A 17,727-nucleotide genomic window follows, 5' to 3' on the forward strand; every position below is an offset into this window, starting at 1 on the left:
ACATTTAAAATCAGAACACCAATGTACCAATGTACAGGTACACATAATGTGTGATAGATAGTTCTTTGGCTGGCAACCGTATTTTTATAATGTAAAAAAACAACTCTTACAATTTTGCTTTGCAAACATTAGCAGTACACCAATCACATTGTAAAAGAACTTTGTAAAAGAACCTTATTTTTGTGAATTGTTTAAACAAAACTGACTACAGTTTTTCTGCTTAGCAAACATTAGCAGTAAGTCACAGATTGTACATAAATGTGTGATAGTACTTTGGCTCATATTCGGCTGGTAACCTTACTTTCGTAAGCATTTTTAATTGCTGTGCTTGGCAACTTTATTGTGCTCCAAAACAGCACTATGAAATTAGGCAATCACATCTTCAGTGAACACATCATAATAACTAGAGAGCAAGGAAGTATGGCAAGCCTGGAATTTCATCTCTGAGAGGGCAAGGCCATTTTCATTACTTATTCCTATAAAAAATGCAAAGAGTCATGCCCATTGGGAAATCTGAGAAGTCTAATGGAATAGATTCAAATCAAAGTGGCACTAAAGCCAGCTTCATCAAGCGAAATCGAATCCAATTTTTGTGGCACAACAATCGATTGATACGCAGAAAACATGTACACTGTCCCATGACTTTTTATTTGTTTTCCGTTTTTCGGTTTCTTGTGATGTATGAACCGGGCTTACATGTAAGGCCAAAACCCTTGCCATTGGCACACTGTACATCATAGTGCAAGCAGGTGCCCATATTTTAGTACAAAAATGACATGTCCCTCACATCATCTATAGAGGAAGGAGTCTGTGCAGTTTTGCTACAACACACACTCGGCACTTCCTTCTTAGGCAAGTCAGTTTTCGCTTATTAAAGAGCACCTCTACATAACAGGGTGTCATGGCCAAGCCGTCTAGGGCTTCCAAGTGTTTTGAACGTGGATTCGAATCCTGGCCTTGGCCCAATTTCATGGCTCTGCTTACCGTAAGCACAGAATCGGCGCTTACGGAAGCAGGAAATTCTGTGCTTACGGCAAGCGTATTACACGGGTTAGCGGCGAATTTTGGCTTCTGCGCGTGCGTACTTCACGTTACTAGGCATTCTACCCTTACAAGGCTAGCGCAGAAATTCGGCGCTTGCATGTAAGGGGGGAATCATGATCGTAAGCGCAGAATTTGGCGGTAAGCAAAGCCATGAAATTGGGCCCTTGTCAGTTGCAGCACTTGATGTTACTAATGTTGTTGTTAATGAGCTTTCCGATCAAGACAGTTAATATTGTTGTTTACTTTCACTTTTTATTTAACATTAATGAGGTTTCATTTTGCACCTATAATGTTATGATGTTGTGGGGGTTTTTTTTTTGGGGGGGTTCAAATTAAAAACCTCAAGGTTTTTTTGTAGACAATAAATCCTGCACTTTTTCTGTAATATTGAGTGTCAAATCTGAGCTTTCACTGACTTCCCCTTCATGTATCAATGATGTCCTTTTCAGGGACTTGGAATTGTCAGGATGCACTTCCTAAGTTCCTTACACAGGTTGCAGTGCAGAGGACAATAAGCCATTGTAGAAAACACTGTAGAAGGTGACCCATTAAAGGCTCAACCATTAGCTTCATTGTTTAGCATATTGAGAATTATCAGGGCAAGCAAGCATAGTGTGCTTAGACTTGAGCTACATGTAAGCCAACGCCTCATCAATCTAAGATACTTGCCACAAGGTTTCAAATTGTATTAAAGACACTGGACACTATTGGTAATTTGTTAGTGTGATGTATGTAATGTGCATAAAACGACAATAACTTGAATCAGGGATTACATGATGAACCCAGGAAAAAGTGAGATTTAGAGCATGTATTCCAGTAACTTTCATCCCTCTTTGCATGGGGAAAAGAGGCATGTGTAGGCCATTAGCATGGTACATTTACATGTCTGTGCAGGCTACACAATGCGTTTCATAATACGTGGTCAGCAGGTCAACTGACCGCAACAACAAAAATGGACGCTCTGAAGTTGGTTCCAGGCGTTTTTTAAATGTCAAACCCTACTTCCAGGAATAATTTCCGCAGTGCACGTCAAACGACGTGAACATTGAAGTGAACAGGTAAATAGAGAGGTTTTAAATAGCATTGCTGATGAACATGGGAAGACTATTATGTACGTATGCAGTGTATTCAACCACAACATATTTTTGAACTAAAAGAATTTAATTTGGAATGATTTAAATTTTCTAAGATCATTACAGAATGCTGGCAGTAAGCACTTTATGTAATCCACCATTACATCAATTGACAGATCTGTAGTAGTCAGAGATCGAACAAGTGAAAAACGGACTACATGTACATTGTAGGCATATACGATCAAAAAATTCTATGAATAGAACGCTCACTGAGTGATTAATTCCAAAGGGAAAACCAGTTTCATTTATTTCTCATCGAATATGACATCTATTTCCAAATGAGGTTTTCTACAATCATTATCATTAGACCGTTTTTAAAGTTTTATGTACAACGTACATTGTAAATCTGTGATCTGAGACGAGTTTTTATTACCGATTCTGTATTTTGTCCAGCGTGACTGACATTACATTTTTTGAAACTTTTAAATTTCATGTTCAGCTTTTCCGACAAGGGGGGTCGTTAACTGCCGTGACTGACATTACAAAAAGCGACGCAACCAAAAAGGAATATGTTTTTAAAATTTCTCTTCAAGTTAAAAGTGCTACAGATCTAAATCCACATTAACATTATATCTGATAGGGTAACCAAAACTTTTAGTTAGATGGGAAAAATTATTCATGATTTTTTTGATAATTATGCAAATTAACCTCCGTGACTGACATTACCGTGACTGACATTACGCGTTCATAACATCTGCTGGAATATCAGTAACAACAATTTAGCAAAACAAAATTAAAAATTATGTCCACAAGAGAGTATCAATGAACTGTTTAATTCTATATTAAAGGAATAACTTTAATTTTTTAGATGTTTAAAGGTTGAAACATGCATTAATTGTGATAAAATGTATTATAAAAGAGCTAAAACATAAGCTGCTATTTGGAATTTGGGAATTGGGATGAAGTTTTTATTGAAAAAAAAAGACATATGAAGGAAGAGATGGGTGCTCCCTTTTAAAAAGAAATAAACTCTATCAGTATAATAACAATTGTGTAAATGTAGCTTTTCACATGCATGAGAAAACTGAGCAAAGTGCAAAACTGCTATTTCAGCTACTTCAGAATGTTCAAGCTTTGGGATATGTCTGCTAAAAACACACGCCTACTATATTGTAATCAAAACATTTACATGGAATCTTACATCCTAGTCAGTAAGCAATATTCTGTAAGATTATATTTATTTTATTTGTTCAATTTGCAATACCTTAATCAACAGAACTTTAACTATTGCTAAGAAAATTGTGTAGTTAGATCAAAATAGATCTATACCATATGAAAGCACAAAACAATTGAACACTAACATTGTCAAAGGGTGATCAGGATCCAAGGTATTGGCTACATTGTTACCAGGCCTTGAACATGGCTCTTGAAGGGGCACTGCAATTTTCCTTATGTAAAGGGCACTCTGCAACGAAATGGTAAATTTGTACTGAAACTTTGAAGGGCACCAATGCAAAGCACATGGCACTGCGGCAATTGCTGTGGGTGGAGTGGGTATTTTGAGACCTGTATTGTTAAATCTTGACATAATTTAAGGTTGAACCAACCAACACCACTTTGTAAACCTTGGTGGAGTAGCAGATCAGTTTGCATTTACTTTGCACACTTTTAAGTACAGTATTCCACAGAACAGTCTTGTCCTTCCCATCGAAACAGCACTTCGTATCCATCAAGTCGATCTAGTGTATGTAGGAGCTGTTAAAGTATCCTGAACTTTGAAGGAGATGGATCAGCTGATTGAGCTGCTCTCTGCTTCTCAAGATTATGACATCTGGATACCCTCTCTCTATTTCGATTTACATCTCTCTGTTCAGAATTTTCTTCTAATCAGTCTTATATAGCTTGAACTCCTCTTTTTGTCCTTTTGTTGACCTTCCTTTGTTTCATGCACTCGGCAGCCCATCTATGCTGCTGTCTTGTAGTATCCTCCTTACTCTCTTGTAAAACTTGTGTAGTGTGAGACTCTTAGTAATAATGTTGACCCTATTTAAAAAGAAAACAATTGTATTACTTTTACTTTGTTCAATGACAAATATTCACAATGAATAATGCGCCTTATGCGTGCATGGATTGGAGTACAGTTCACCTTACAAATTCGTTATTCATTTACCTGTAAAATATGGATGAATTGGACTAAAAATACAAATAAACAGATCCAAGAGCATTGTTTCAGGATTTTATAGCTTATTTAAGTTGCATTGTGAGTAAAAGACAACTTAATAGTCCATCCAATTTTCAAAATCTTTTTCATTAGCTTGTGTAATAACGTGACTGACATTACATTGTCGTGACTGACATTAAACGTGACTGACATTACACTTTTGTTTAATTAATAAACAAATTTAAACAACAATTATTTACCTGTTTGATAACATTGTTGCTCTACCCTGACCCCCTACTAAGAAAATAATGAAGGGCAGATTTTAGTTGCTACCATGTATAATTTTATGACAAAAATCTTCATTTTTTGTGACTGACATTACACTAAGCCTAACAAAAGCGTTCATTTGACGGCACATACTAGGTATCTAACATTAGTTTCATATTAATTAAAGTTGTTTTCCTAAAGAGAGACACTTAGAGTTGTTATTTTTACCAAACAAAATAAAACGAGTGCCTTTAGATTAATGAAAACTACAAAAAGAAGTAAATTTTGTGTTCTTACCTATGATTGGTCCCATTTAACGTAGCGTCAACTTCAGAGTGCTGTAACTTTCAAAATATTTGGTCTGGATCATTTTTTTTTTCATTTCTAGAAACTTCAAAATATACTCTATCAATTTTGCAAAAGATGTTTGAGCAAAAAGCATTTTGAAATTTTGACCCTCGTGTCGCACTTGCGCGGAATTGCCCTTTTCTATTTATAAGAACAGCAACATGTACTGGAACCTGGAACTGTACGGTGGGCTACTGAGAGTTGGCACCAAGATTAGGACAAGAAGGCTGAGATTAGCAGGTGTCACTGCCTCAGACATGTTGAAGTGGCAGTGAGCAGGCTGGTGCTAAGGGCCCCTACTCAGGGTCACTGTTCCCATGGCAGACCACACACTGCAACTTTGTGGACACCTTGAGTCGGGACTCTGGCCTGAGACAGGAGGAGTGCATTTACATCAATGGAGGACCACTGATTTGAAAGGCCATTTATTATCTGATGCTCCGCATCGACTGAATGAATTATGAACATGTACTGAGAGTATAGAAAAAAAGATTACATGACATGTGCTCAGTGTTCTATGTTCCATGACATTTAAGTTACAACACTAACATACAACTGACAAGTTAGAAGATGTATACACTTTTATAATACAAGGATGTTGCAGACCTTGTATGCTTCGTTTTTGGTCACACAGGGCACCAAGGAATTTTCTTCCGCACCCTAATGTACGGGGGAAATTGTAAATTGCTAAGCATTTCAAAAGCACAGCTGGCATGGAGCCAATCGCATTTGTTGCCTCCGTGAAGTATTGGGGCCTGATGTTGTGCACTCAATGACAGGGCACAAAAACTCACGTTTCATGGTGTTCAACGTAATGCAAGAATGCAATACACACGTATGAGCACAGTCACAGTGCAATAAAATGCAGCCAAAGAGGCTACGTATACATAGGGATGAATTATTATGTGAATTGTAATTGTGTACCATTATATGTGATGGTAAATTGTACCTTAGTCAAACAATCCCATAGTGTTAACCAGAGTGGTGTCACTGTCTGTGTCTTTTGGGCACCCTGTTCTGAACTTGAACACCCTGTTTTACCTGTCACTTAAAGCCATTGGACACTTTCGGTAAACAGTACTATCCAAGGCCCACACTTCGTGTATCACAACTTAATATATAACAAATAACAAACCTGTGGAAATTTAGGCTCAATCGGTCATCGGAGTCGGGAGAAAATAATGGGAAAAACCCTACCTTGTTTTCGCACGTTTCACCGTGTCATGACATGTGTTTACTATAAATCCGTAATTCTCGTAGTCGAGAGTTGATAATTGTTTTTATGTTTTCTCAAAAAGTACAGCATTTCATGGCATAATATTTCAAGGGAAGTCTTTTACCATTACCTTCTGTAAACCCTGTAAATTATTTGTAAATAATTATACTTTTTTTTTTTTTTTTTCCTGTTCGGAAAGTGAATGGCTTTAAAGCCATTGGACACTTTCTGAACAGAACAAAAAATCAAAGTTCACAGATTAACAAACAAGGTTCACAGTATGTGAAAGACTTCCATTGAAATGCAAATGAGAAAACATTAAAAAAGTTACCAATTCTCGATATCGAGAGACAGATTTAGTTTAAACACACGACACGGCGTAACGTGCGGAAACAAGGGTGGGTTTTCTCGTTATTTTCTCCTGACTCAGATGACCGATTGAGCCTAAATTTTCATAGGTTTGTTATTATATCAGTTGTGATACACAAAGTGTGGGCCGTTGTACAATGTACAATACTGTTTACCGATGTTGTACGGTTACTTTAATGTAATTGTACAATTCATTGAAATTAAGCTTTTATTGAATGAAAGTTAATAATTCGTACACCCAAATTCAATCAAATTTGGACACCCATTCTACCAAATCTTGGCTAAATAAAACCTTAATCTCATAGACTTAATGTACAAATTCAACCTTCACCCTCGCCTTATGTCCCTAACACAGCTGTAACCAAAGGTCATGTTGGGATAGGATAACAGCGTTGTAGTTTCAAAATTTCTAAATTTAATTTCAGTTTTATTTTATTGCTGATATTTTTACTAACAAAATTTGGTTTTAAACAGAAATAAAAAATTATTAGTAATGTCTTTGGGGTTTTGTGTTACTGTAGAAAAGAATGGTCTCTTAAAGGAACGTTACAGATGTGGTAAGAAACAAAATCGTGAAGATCACAGATTTACATAAAACTTACACGGTCAATAAATGATGATGATAGTATAAAACATCCCATGAAATATTTCTGTCTGAAATTTCATATTAGAATAGAAATAAATAATCTAATTCCCCGTTTGGAGTTTATCGCTCAGGGAGCGTTTTATTCTTTGTTATTTTGGCATCGATGCAATGTAAAATGTGTAATCGGTTTTTCACTATTCCTCGTGACCCAGATGGCCGATTGAGCTCAAACTTCTAAGGTTTGTCAGTTTATGTGTCATGGTGAATATACAGAATTACATTAAGTGCTAACACTGCCAGCAACTTTTTGCTAGCAAAACCTTTTCTGTAACGTTCCTTTTTTGCCTGTATAAAAATCATCAGTAAAAGTTTATTCATCAGGATTACACCAATAGTCTCCTAATCCACCATAAATCCATCAAAACTCTAACAGCGTGTGCAGTTTGCTTTGTGTTGGATTGAGTTCTAATAGTAAACTGATTCTGCTATAAAATTCAAAGCCTGTTCATTAGGAACTGTCCTTTATTTTACATAGGATCCGGCTAGCCATGTGAACTCCTCCAGTGCAAACAATACAGAAACATATAATCTGAGTCCCCTGCTAATTCGAACAAACTTTATAACAAGAAATGATATTATGTGAAGGAGAAGCTGTCATTGTTAAAGCAAAGCATTTTTTATACTATGGGTTACATGTCTGATTCTGAAATTCCAACACTGACGTCAGTTATGAATAATGTCACAAGGACCAATAAGGAAACTGTAAATTTATAACAAGCATTTTAAAGAATAAAGGCACCAAGGCAGGCTATTCAGCCCTCCCGCCCCCTGCTGAGCCCCCGTCATGGCCATCCATCCACTTGTCTTGACCCAAGTCGAGTTGTCTGACTGTTGAACAAGTCTGACTGTTGAACAAGTCATCCGTCGAGTTGTCCGAACTGTTGAGGTGTCTAAACCGTGCAGTTGTCCGAACGGACGAGTTGTCCGACGGATGGCAGTAGCCAGCAGGGTCAGTCAGTGTCATGGGATACTATTCGAGATGGTTACAGAGATGCCATGGTTACAATTTTCCCCATACTGGCCGGATGATCAGAATAAGTGATAAATGTTTTGACAATAATAAGAAATGACAATCACAATCCCATCTTTTTCGAGAAAGACTATTTTTATTATTTTGATACCTGACAGCAGCTTCAAGTGACTCCGTCATCAGTTCTGTCGGCGAAAGCCCTCTCCTTCCATTGCCAGCACTACTCGAACTATTCGACGACGGCTCTGCTGCCATTGTTGATGAAAAAGTTCTCGACACTGGAAGTATGGCAGAATTTGTGTCACATTTACTCCGATTCAGCTGGACCTTTTTTAAGGTTTCCATGACGATGGTCTGGCGATCAAAATGGTTTTTATTTGCTGAGATTGTTAGATGGCTTCTTCTGTTATTACCAGAGCCAATCGGTGGGTTAGTCGAGGGGCATTTGGCCCCCAACTAACGCCTAAATTACCCCTATATCTCCATATTCCTCATCCATTCCGCCATAGTGGAAACTCAAGTCCAAATTCACTTTATTGTGCAAACGTTGTGTGTGTGTTGGAGTCGTCATGTTCAATGTTAATGGGTAGTGATGTACTCTGATGTGTGTACATGTGTATACGGTGCACACATGTTCACACTATTAGCTGGTGTCCTCACGGAGAGCGATATCGATTCACCCTAAAAAGGGGTTGGGTACCATGGAAATAAAGAAGAAGGAAGCGTGAATTTTATCAAAAGAGGGCGCTATTTACAATTAATGGTGACAAACAGCAACAAATCGCTTTTAACTTTTAATTCTTGCGCCATGAAAAGATGAGCAGATGACCGTCACTTTTTGTATCCCGGGCTTTTCGCTTGATCTTTCCAATAATTGTCTGCACAACATCGACAGCTCAAAGAGAAAAATACTTCGATGGAAAGCTAAGTGACGTCCTATTAGTTTCAATTAAATTGGCACAAAACAAACAACTTGTCAAAAAAGAAAATCCGTTTGGGGAGTATGCAAGCTTTATTTCGTTTGCCAATCGCCAAAGATTTGCGGGGTCTAATATTCTAATAATGCCACACTTAACAACTCAAACCGTAAAGAATTATTCTCTAGAAGATAAGCTGCAAAACACATCTCATTCAGTGAAACCTAGGGCCTTTCTCAAACCACGGCTTGGGCTCCGGCTTAGGCTCAGCGTGCTGTGTACGCAGCTTGCATTTAACCTGCATTTTGGAGCGCGTATTGCATGGATATCAGCACGAGCCTGAGCCGGAGCCCAAGCCGTGGTTTGAGAAAGGCCCCAAATGTACTTTGACAAATTGTGGCACAATGGGGATTCATATGGGCCTGAGAGAACAGTCGGACAAGAAAAAGAAGAAACCACGTTTCATTAATTTCAAATTTTCTCACACCCAGTCAAAAGGCTGAACATTATTTGTAAATGGCGGACAAAAGAAGCCGAAAAGGCAGGGTGGGAAAAATTTAAATTGTGCTTCAAGAAACCTGGCAGCACATCTGGCTGGATGTATTTTTTCCTGGGGTGTCGATCACTGAGGGCAAAAAGTCAATAATTATTAATTCTCACTGCCCCAATTTTACAGAAAGCTGAAGATTACTTGTCAGTAAATTAATTTTTAATTGGATTTTTTTCAAGAGGCCGAGAGACTACTTTTTGTTAATATTATTGATTTTGTTTAGTATTATTTTTGGAGTTGCATGCTTTTGAAGTTTATTAGAAAAGTGAAAGCAGAACTGAAAGGAGTGTATACCGCCCTCTCTTGATTACTATTATTTAGTCAAAAACTCTATAATTTTGTTTGAAATTTCTTGCATATTGCATTATGCAAGAGAAACTCTGGTCTTGGGTCCAGCTACGCAGTGAAATTAGCTTGGTTTTTAATTCACAGAATAAAGCACAATTCCAATAACTAGAGAACATTCAAAACAGGAAATAAAACTTCATTCAAACATTCCGGTCTATTTTTCGCTATGTACAAAAAACTGTTTTATTTGAACCGCCTTAAACTATTGTAAAATTTCCTGGTAGGTTTAGGAGAAATACTAGATTGGATCTTACCGAGGGGAAATGACAGATTCTAGAAACGGTGACAGATCCAGCCTACATCACACCTGCAAAGGGTAGTCTCTAAAAGGTAACCTGTAGCATGCATCCAAGTTATCTTTTTGGGACCATAGGTCATCAGATCAAGAGGAATCACAGCTACCAGTTACCTTTTAAGAGTCTACCAACCTAAAGGTTTTCCCTATACAGATGCTAAGCAGAAATTATTTCCAACTTGTTTTATCACATACTACTTTGGTTGATCACTCTTTTCTGCTCAGCAAAAATTATTTTCTGCAGTAAGCAAACTGTGTACTCAACAGAGCCCAATTTTAAAAATTGCCTTAGCAGAAAACATGACTTGCACAATTTCTGCTTTATGATAACATGCAGGAAACCAGTCACAAACTATGCGCGCAACATGGTATCTACCTTGGCTGGTAACCCTTTTCCGGTAAGCACAACTGTTTGATGCTTAGTAAATTTTGGTGCTGAAGCAGCTCAATGAAATTTTGGCAAAGTTCTACACAAATTGTTGATAATACAAGTGTTGTTTGTTTCGTCATGCTTTGTTGCTTTGTGAGGTTCCCTGCTTCCCAGTAAACCTGAAACAACAGCAAAGTTGGATTTGTCAGCATTCTATAGTCATTCCAAATAATGGTTTCCAAATTATTATGGTAACATGTATGGCTCATTTTTTACACAAAATTACAGAAGGAAGAACTAACAAGAGCTTTTCAAGAATTGCCAATTAATGAGTTTTTCTACTGTGAAAAAGGGCAGTCAGCAAAATACTGCACACTCAGCAGAGGCCGTTTTGTTTTATGAACATTATTCTCACCACCTTCTCTTAAAGGCAGTGGACACTATTGGTAATTACTCAAACAAATTATTGGCATAAAATCTTACTTGGTGATGAGTAATGGGGAGAGGTTGATTGTATAAAACATTGTGAGAAACGGCTCCCTCTGAAGTGCCTTAGTTTTAGAGAAAGACGTAATTTTCCACGAATTTGATTTCGAGACCTCAGATTTAGAACTTGAGGTCTCGAAATCAACCATCTAAACACGCACAACTTCGTGTGACAAGGGTGTTCTTTTCTTTCATTATTATCTCCGACCGATTGAGCTCAAATTTTCACAGGTTTGTTATTTTATGCATATGTTGAGATACACCAAGTGAGAAGACTGGTCTTTGACATTTACCAATAGTGTCCACTGTCTTTAAAGACACTGGACACATTTTGGTAATTTTCAAAGACCAGTATTTTCTGTTTGAGTATCCCAACATACGCATAAAATAACAAATCTGTGAAAATTGTTGCTCAACTGTACATTGTAGTTGCAAGACAATAATGACAGAAACGAAACCCTTGTTGGTTGTACAAATTAATTTGTGTGATTTCAGTTGCCTGAGAAAGGCTTGAGACCTGAGATCCTTCTCAGATTCAAATATTTTTATTGAAAAAGTACCTCTTTCTCAAAAACTACGTTTCTTCAGAGGGAGTTGTTTCTCACAATGTTTTATACATTAAAAATCTCTCCAATGCCTGTTACCGAGTAAGTTTTCTATGCTAATGTATATTTTGAGTAATTACCAAAGAGTGTTGAGTGCCTTTAACTAGCCAGTGTTTCACTGGTTGTAGTTTGAAATAAGCCACTACCTGAATGTCTTGATTTGAAATGAATCCTCGCTATTTAGGGAAAATCCAGCCTGATAGCTTTACCACCAGGTTAAAGGTTTTGGACCATGTAACGATTGTCAAGCCGTTTTTGTTTTCAACCCATCTTAGGCTAAATAAAAATAAAAAACATGGTTAGCGTCCTGCCTTTTTTTTTTTTTTTTAAATAGCCGCCTGACAGATTTTCTATAATTCTTTTTTAAAAACAGCCTCAAAAAATAAAGCGGGCGGGGACGCTAAACATATTTTTGTTTTTATTTGGCCTTATATTGAAAAAAAATCTGCATTATACACAATATTAAACATCACAAGCGATTTCTTAGACATATAAATTGTTACTATTTTTATCCATTGAGGGAAACATTGATTAGTACGATCACAAGTGGTTTAATTTTGGATAACATTTTATTTTGTTTGTTATAGTAAACACAATCAAGACGAAACACATACAAAGCGCAGCATAATGTTTAGGCCAATTTTCCAAATTAAGTAATTATACAGACGATTCTGCTGGACCCTTTAACATTTTTAATTCATCAGAAACGTTTTTGAGGAAAAAGGTTTGATTTTGCTGTGATAGCCAATTGGTTATTAGTTCTAGATTCTTTAAGGGAGATCTAAAACACATCTTGTTTCAGACCGGTCAAAAACAAAATCACCAACACAAACATCACAAAATATCAAAACAAAACTGCCACCAACATTCTTAAAATATTCTTAAAATATTATGGATGAGAAAAGGTTTTCTTAAAGTATGGGATATAAGCTTTAATTTCAAGCAGCATGGGCAACACCTATACATTATTTTATTCAGTTGGGATGTAAGAGTAAGGGAAAAAACAATGAAACTCACCAGCAATACACATACTGCCATTAAAAACAATGACTCCCATGCAATGATGACATCATGTGAATTAGGTCAATGGATAATGTGCCCTATTTCGAGCTTTGTGCTTCAGAAGTGACGCTTTACAGGTCAGATGACCTTTGACCCTTGACATCAACCTTGACCCCAATTTATGCAAAAACTAGAATTCACACTTTGCCAGGCAGGTTGCCCTAGCTTAAGTATGTTGGTTACAAATTAACCAGTCACACAAACTTTTTCGAACATTTCCATAATTTAATCAAATTATGCGGGAGGCAGGTTTCTTCCTCTTCTACTTCTCTATAGTTAGAGAAAAAGCGAGAGAGAGAAGACAAAGATCAAGTACAGAAAAATCACTTTGGGGACTTAAGTTAAACATTTAATTATTTATATTTTGGTACTTATATTATATATCTTGTTCACTTGATTGTTTGGGACATTACATAATTATTCGTAAGCCTATTGAGCCGTTACAAAGTTAACCCTCCTACTGCTTCTCCATTCCTAACACTTTTTCAGTTGCCTTTTCAGTTTGTTTCCATAGCTCTCGACTTGATGACAAGTTGTTAGGCGCTGCCTTTTTGTCTGACTTTCATGCAACTTTAGTGCTGTGTCTGAAAGACCTATGTAGGACCAGTAAAGCGTGCAAATGTTTGTTTTGATGGCCAGAGATAATTGGCTCAACGATCAACCACAGCGTACACATGTAGGAGGGTTAAGCTGTTAAATTACACACGTATAACGTTCATGTTACCACAACTTTCACAAAATGAGGGTCGACAGTTTTTAACCTTAAACAAACTTTTTATTCAGTACACAAGGAATTTTTTTGTCACGGCAACGATTTGACTGACTTGAAGCTTACATATATTATGCGCAAAATTTCACAATTTATGGTTTCGACCTAATAATACTATTTTTAAAGATTTTTTTTGGTCATCATAATATTTTATTTTAAACAAACACTTTAAGGGGAATCAACAATGAACAATGAAATCACAATAAGCCATTGTTTAATGTACCATTGTTTTGAGCCATTGTTTAGGGACATTTAAGTTAAACCTCAGTTTTATCCTCTGTTGGCCATTCTGAAACTCAATTTCCGAGCACAAGTGGCTTCATTTACAAAAGCTGAAAGCAGAACAAAAGCTGTGAATATTTTACAATACCAAATCACTTTTTACTTCAACTGTTCGAAACCCTTGCAGTGTCGTGGGCTGATCAAATAGACCTTACACACATGATGCCATATCAGTAGGGAGCCCTCACCGAGTGGTAAAAAACCCGGCTGTTCAATGGCCAAATCTGTGTGCCGCACGTACAAACCTATGCATTTTAATTGTTTCGCCATCGTTTTATCTCTTAGATGGCGGCTGGATGACATCATTGCATATGGTTAGGTCTATTGGTCCTATTTGTGGGCCGTATATTTGCAGAGCCTTGTGTGGGTTCAATTCAAAACCCAAATTAAGTTTGAACTTGTTTGCGCCTGTCGTAAAACAAGTGGCTACAACCTTTTATCAAATTAGGCCAATTACAAAACATTATTACCTTTAAACACATTTACTGCCGACACGCAGGACTTATTTTTAACATTGTACAATAACAAGGGGTTCGACATTGTAAGTTTCCTTATTTCTTGTATTTTTACGGACTTCAGGGAAATGACAACAATTTTAGAACATTGATTTGTTTTTTGTCCTGACACAGTTACATATTAAAAAGTTTTTAAAACCAAAGACAATTGTTGCTATACAAAGCTTGTTGCTCACATCACAATCGCCGATTGTTTCTTGAAAATATCATCTCCTGTTTCATATAATACAAGTAATTAAAACACACCATACTTTCATTTTACCACTCTCATGTTTCCAATCCTTATAACTTTTTTGATCTGTTCATAATAAAAAAATTAGTATTTTTTGTTTAGTTTTTTTTTTTAATAATTTCTTTTTATAAGTCTACATTCTTCAGTTTTTTAAAATTTCAGTGACAAAAATATATTGAAGAAAGAAAGGGGTTTCTTAAACTTTACAGCGAGCTTGAAAAAACACCATAAATTGTTTTCTCTCTTTATCGATACAGTATTTGTACAGCCCCCGCTCTACAGGATGTGTGTTAGGTAGAAAGAAACTGTCAACAATTAAAAGCATTCACCCATTTACGTATTTAATTAACTGAATCCCCCTAACTGATTCTGTACAAAAAACATTTGTTTTATACATATCCCAGGGCCACCACGCCCTTATACACTTATTCAATGAAAAAAATACCCGTGCCCTGCCATCTGAATAAACTACAAGTACTCTCTATGGTGAAAGATCTAATCTTGTCCTCTTTTTTAAAAACTAAAATGTCACATGACCTACAAACATACTTTAATTTGTACATTATTTTTTTTTAGTGTTTTTCTTTCTCGAAAGCATCCTCAATAGTTAAAGGTTTTTAAAAATATCTCAGGAGTAATTCGAAATGATCCTGAACTTAAACAAAAAGTGATTAAAATTGTGTCTTTTTCAAAGGAAGATTTGTATTTTTACAAATATATTTTTTTTTAAAAGTACTATCCTTTGGTAATAAACAAGTAAAATACGAACTTGACCACAGCCCCAGTCAAGTAAAAAATATCGAGTTTCTTATGAAAAACAAATAATGATTAAGAAAAATTAAGAAATATATTGAGGCAGAATTATTTGAATCTTTACAAATCTTCTGTCAGAAGCTAGCTCTGAGAAATTAGGGTTTTAGCCCAACTACTGATCTCATAAAATGTTGAAAATAGAAAGTTGCACTTGCTGTCGTGAAAATGCAGTAATCTTTTTGACTCCAAAGGCAAAAAAAGATTCAAAATAAAGTGATAATTAAAGCATGACATGAAAGGTTTTTTAACAGAAAACCCTTCTTGCATATCACACCAGAGAAAATGCATGTGTGTACAAGCCACGCACAGCTCCCAGCCAAACGCTTTTTGAGCTTGTGATGTCACAAATCGAAGAGTCTATTGGCTGATGAAGCATACTGGCCAATGGAAAAATTGACCAGATAGCGAAGTCAAAAGTTTCCTGTTACAGGTAGCGTAAACTGTAAGCAACCATCCGTTGGTCCAATCAAACAATCTGTCTGAAACTGATGCACCAACTAACCATATAAGTGTCCCTTCCTATTGGTGGTAAATGCTAATTGGTCAGCCAATTCCCTTCGCCCATAACTCAACAACCAGTGATTGGCCGTTCAATTTGAGGTCATATATTGAGGTTTTAATTTGAATTTTATGACAAATCAACAGCACCAGTAATAGGATGAATGAGAAGAAAATGTTCAGTTTTTGGATGTGTGAGGGAAAACCCCAAAATGGGGTAAAAACCCACACAATCAGGTAGGGACTAAAACCCAATCCCACATGCAAGGCTCCGGTGTGAAGCAAGACTCAAACCGGGGTCCACAGAGGTGAAAGGCAGGAAAAAAACCTGATCCTCCTGTAATGTAGTTATAATGTTAACTATAACATAGGAGCGGCGAACTACAGGGCCTAATTTCATGGAGCTGCTTACCACATATTTCTGCGCTTATACTACCTTATGAAACATGTATTGTTATGGGCAGTATCAAGGCGGTAAGCGCAGAATGTGGTGTTAGCACCGCCATGAGATTGTACTCACTTCAGTTAAACTGATGATAACAAAAAACACTTTGCCGCGTTGCCGTCTGACCGAGATAAACTTGCTCTCCACAAACTTTTCCAATCAGACATATTTTTGTTCCTGATATTTTTTTTAACACTTCCTGAAATTGTACGATACAAAACACAGACTGTTCATATCCAAAGTATAAATGTGTACAAAATATTCTGCGTTAACCTGGTCTAGATTAAGCTACTTGGAGAACTGTACTAATTTTAGGAAATCAGCGATAACAGATGAAGTAAACACGAAAATCACTCTCTCCACCAATAAAACCCCCCAAAAAACAGAGAGTACACGATCGTCTCAAACGATTTCACAGTCATCAGAAAAAGAAGAAAAAACAAAACAATGAGGGATCGGGAAAAGCAAAAAAAAAAAACAGAAATGTTGATAACAATATTTACCAGAGTGTTCCAATACGTCTGCCCAGCACAAGCAGACGTTAATACCTGGTTCAACTCAAATGTATTCTGTCGAAGATACAACAACAAGTCAATAAAACAAAGTAATTTTAAGTCCAAGCCCGTAATCATCAAACCCAAAATAACCATAACAATCCCGCCGCCCCCCAAAAAAGTAAAACATAAGAGTGAAGGAAAAAAACACCCCTACCCATACAGACAAAAGTTACACATACAGAACTCGCACACAATGAACTTAATGACATCATAGTACCGAGAAAAAAACACAGATACACAGAAACAAAAAAAACAGCTGTCGGGGTTATAAAGGGCTTTCCTCTCGACGGGATCTCATCCCTCTTAGTAAGCACAACCCTCTAAGTGATGCTGTAAAGGAGGGCATGCAGGCCCCATCTCGGGAACGTACATGTCGTGATGGTCTGGCGTCTGCATTGAGAACCCAGGCTCCTCTTTGATCTTCACCACTTGGCTTGCCGGCACGCTGTGATCCGGCGTGGCGGTCTGCACAGCCGTACGGAGCGGGGTGCGGATGCCATCCGGGAACGCCATCATGAACAACGCCTCGGGGTCGCAGACAAACTTGTAGACGTAGCGTTCTCCTGCGACCTTCTGCATGATGCCCTTCTCGTAGTAGTAGCGCAGAGAGCGGGAGAGCTTGTCGTAGTTCATGGCTGGTCGGTTCTTCTGGATGCCCCATCGTCTGGCAACCTGAATCAACAAAAAAATACATCAAATTAATAAACCATAACAACAATGCAGAGCTGCCAACATTTGCATCTTGCAATCAGGGAGATTGTGTACACCAATCAGGGAGATATATAGAATAACTTTCAATATAAAAGGGGGAAAAAGTTTCCATAATCAGAGAGATTGTCAAATGTGTTCATCAGAATATGGAAAAAATTGTTGATTTTCAGGGAAAATT

At 37.1% G+C, this 17,727-nt stretch overlaps 2 protein-coding genes across 2 annotated transcripts in view; both read right to left on the bottom strand.

Annotated features, from left to right (window-relative positions):
* The window catches only part of LOC117288317 (DNA-binding protein RFX7-like), a 32,157-nt gene extending 23,485 nt beyond the window's left edge, over window positions 1-8,672 (bottom strand). Inside the window, exon 1 of the mRNA XM_033769126.1 lies at window positions 8,246-8,672. Within this exon, the coding sequence (XP_033625017.1) occupies window positions 8,246-8,439 (194 nt within the window). The 5' untranslated portion in view covers window positions 8,440-8,672. The remainder of the gene's footprint in view (window positions 1-8,245) is intronic.
* A 3,543-nt stretch (window positions 8,673-12,215) lies between these two features.
* The window catches only part of LOC117288318 (ETS translocation variant 1-like), a 76,845-nt gene continuing 71,333 nt past the window's right edge, over window positions 12,216-17,727 (bottom strand). The window contains exon 11 of the mRNA XM_033769127.1: window positions 12,216-17,510. Within this exon, the coding sequence (XP_033625018.1) occupies window positions 17,142-17,510 (369 nt within the window). The 3' untranslated portion in view covers window positions 12,216-17,141. The remainder of the gene's footprint in view (window positions 17,511-17,727) is intronic.

This window comes from Asterias rubens, chromosome 3 (assembly GCF_902459465.1).
Source record: "Asterias rubens chromosome 3, eAstRub1.3, whole genome shotgun sequence".
Classification (NCBI taxonomy): domain Eukaryota; kingdom Metazoa; phylum Echinodermata; class Asteroidea; order Forcipulatida; family Asteriidae; genus Asterias; species Asterias rubens.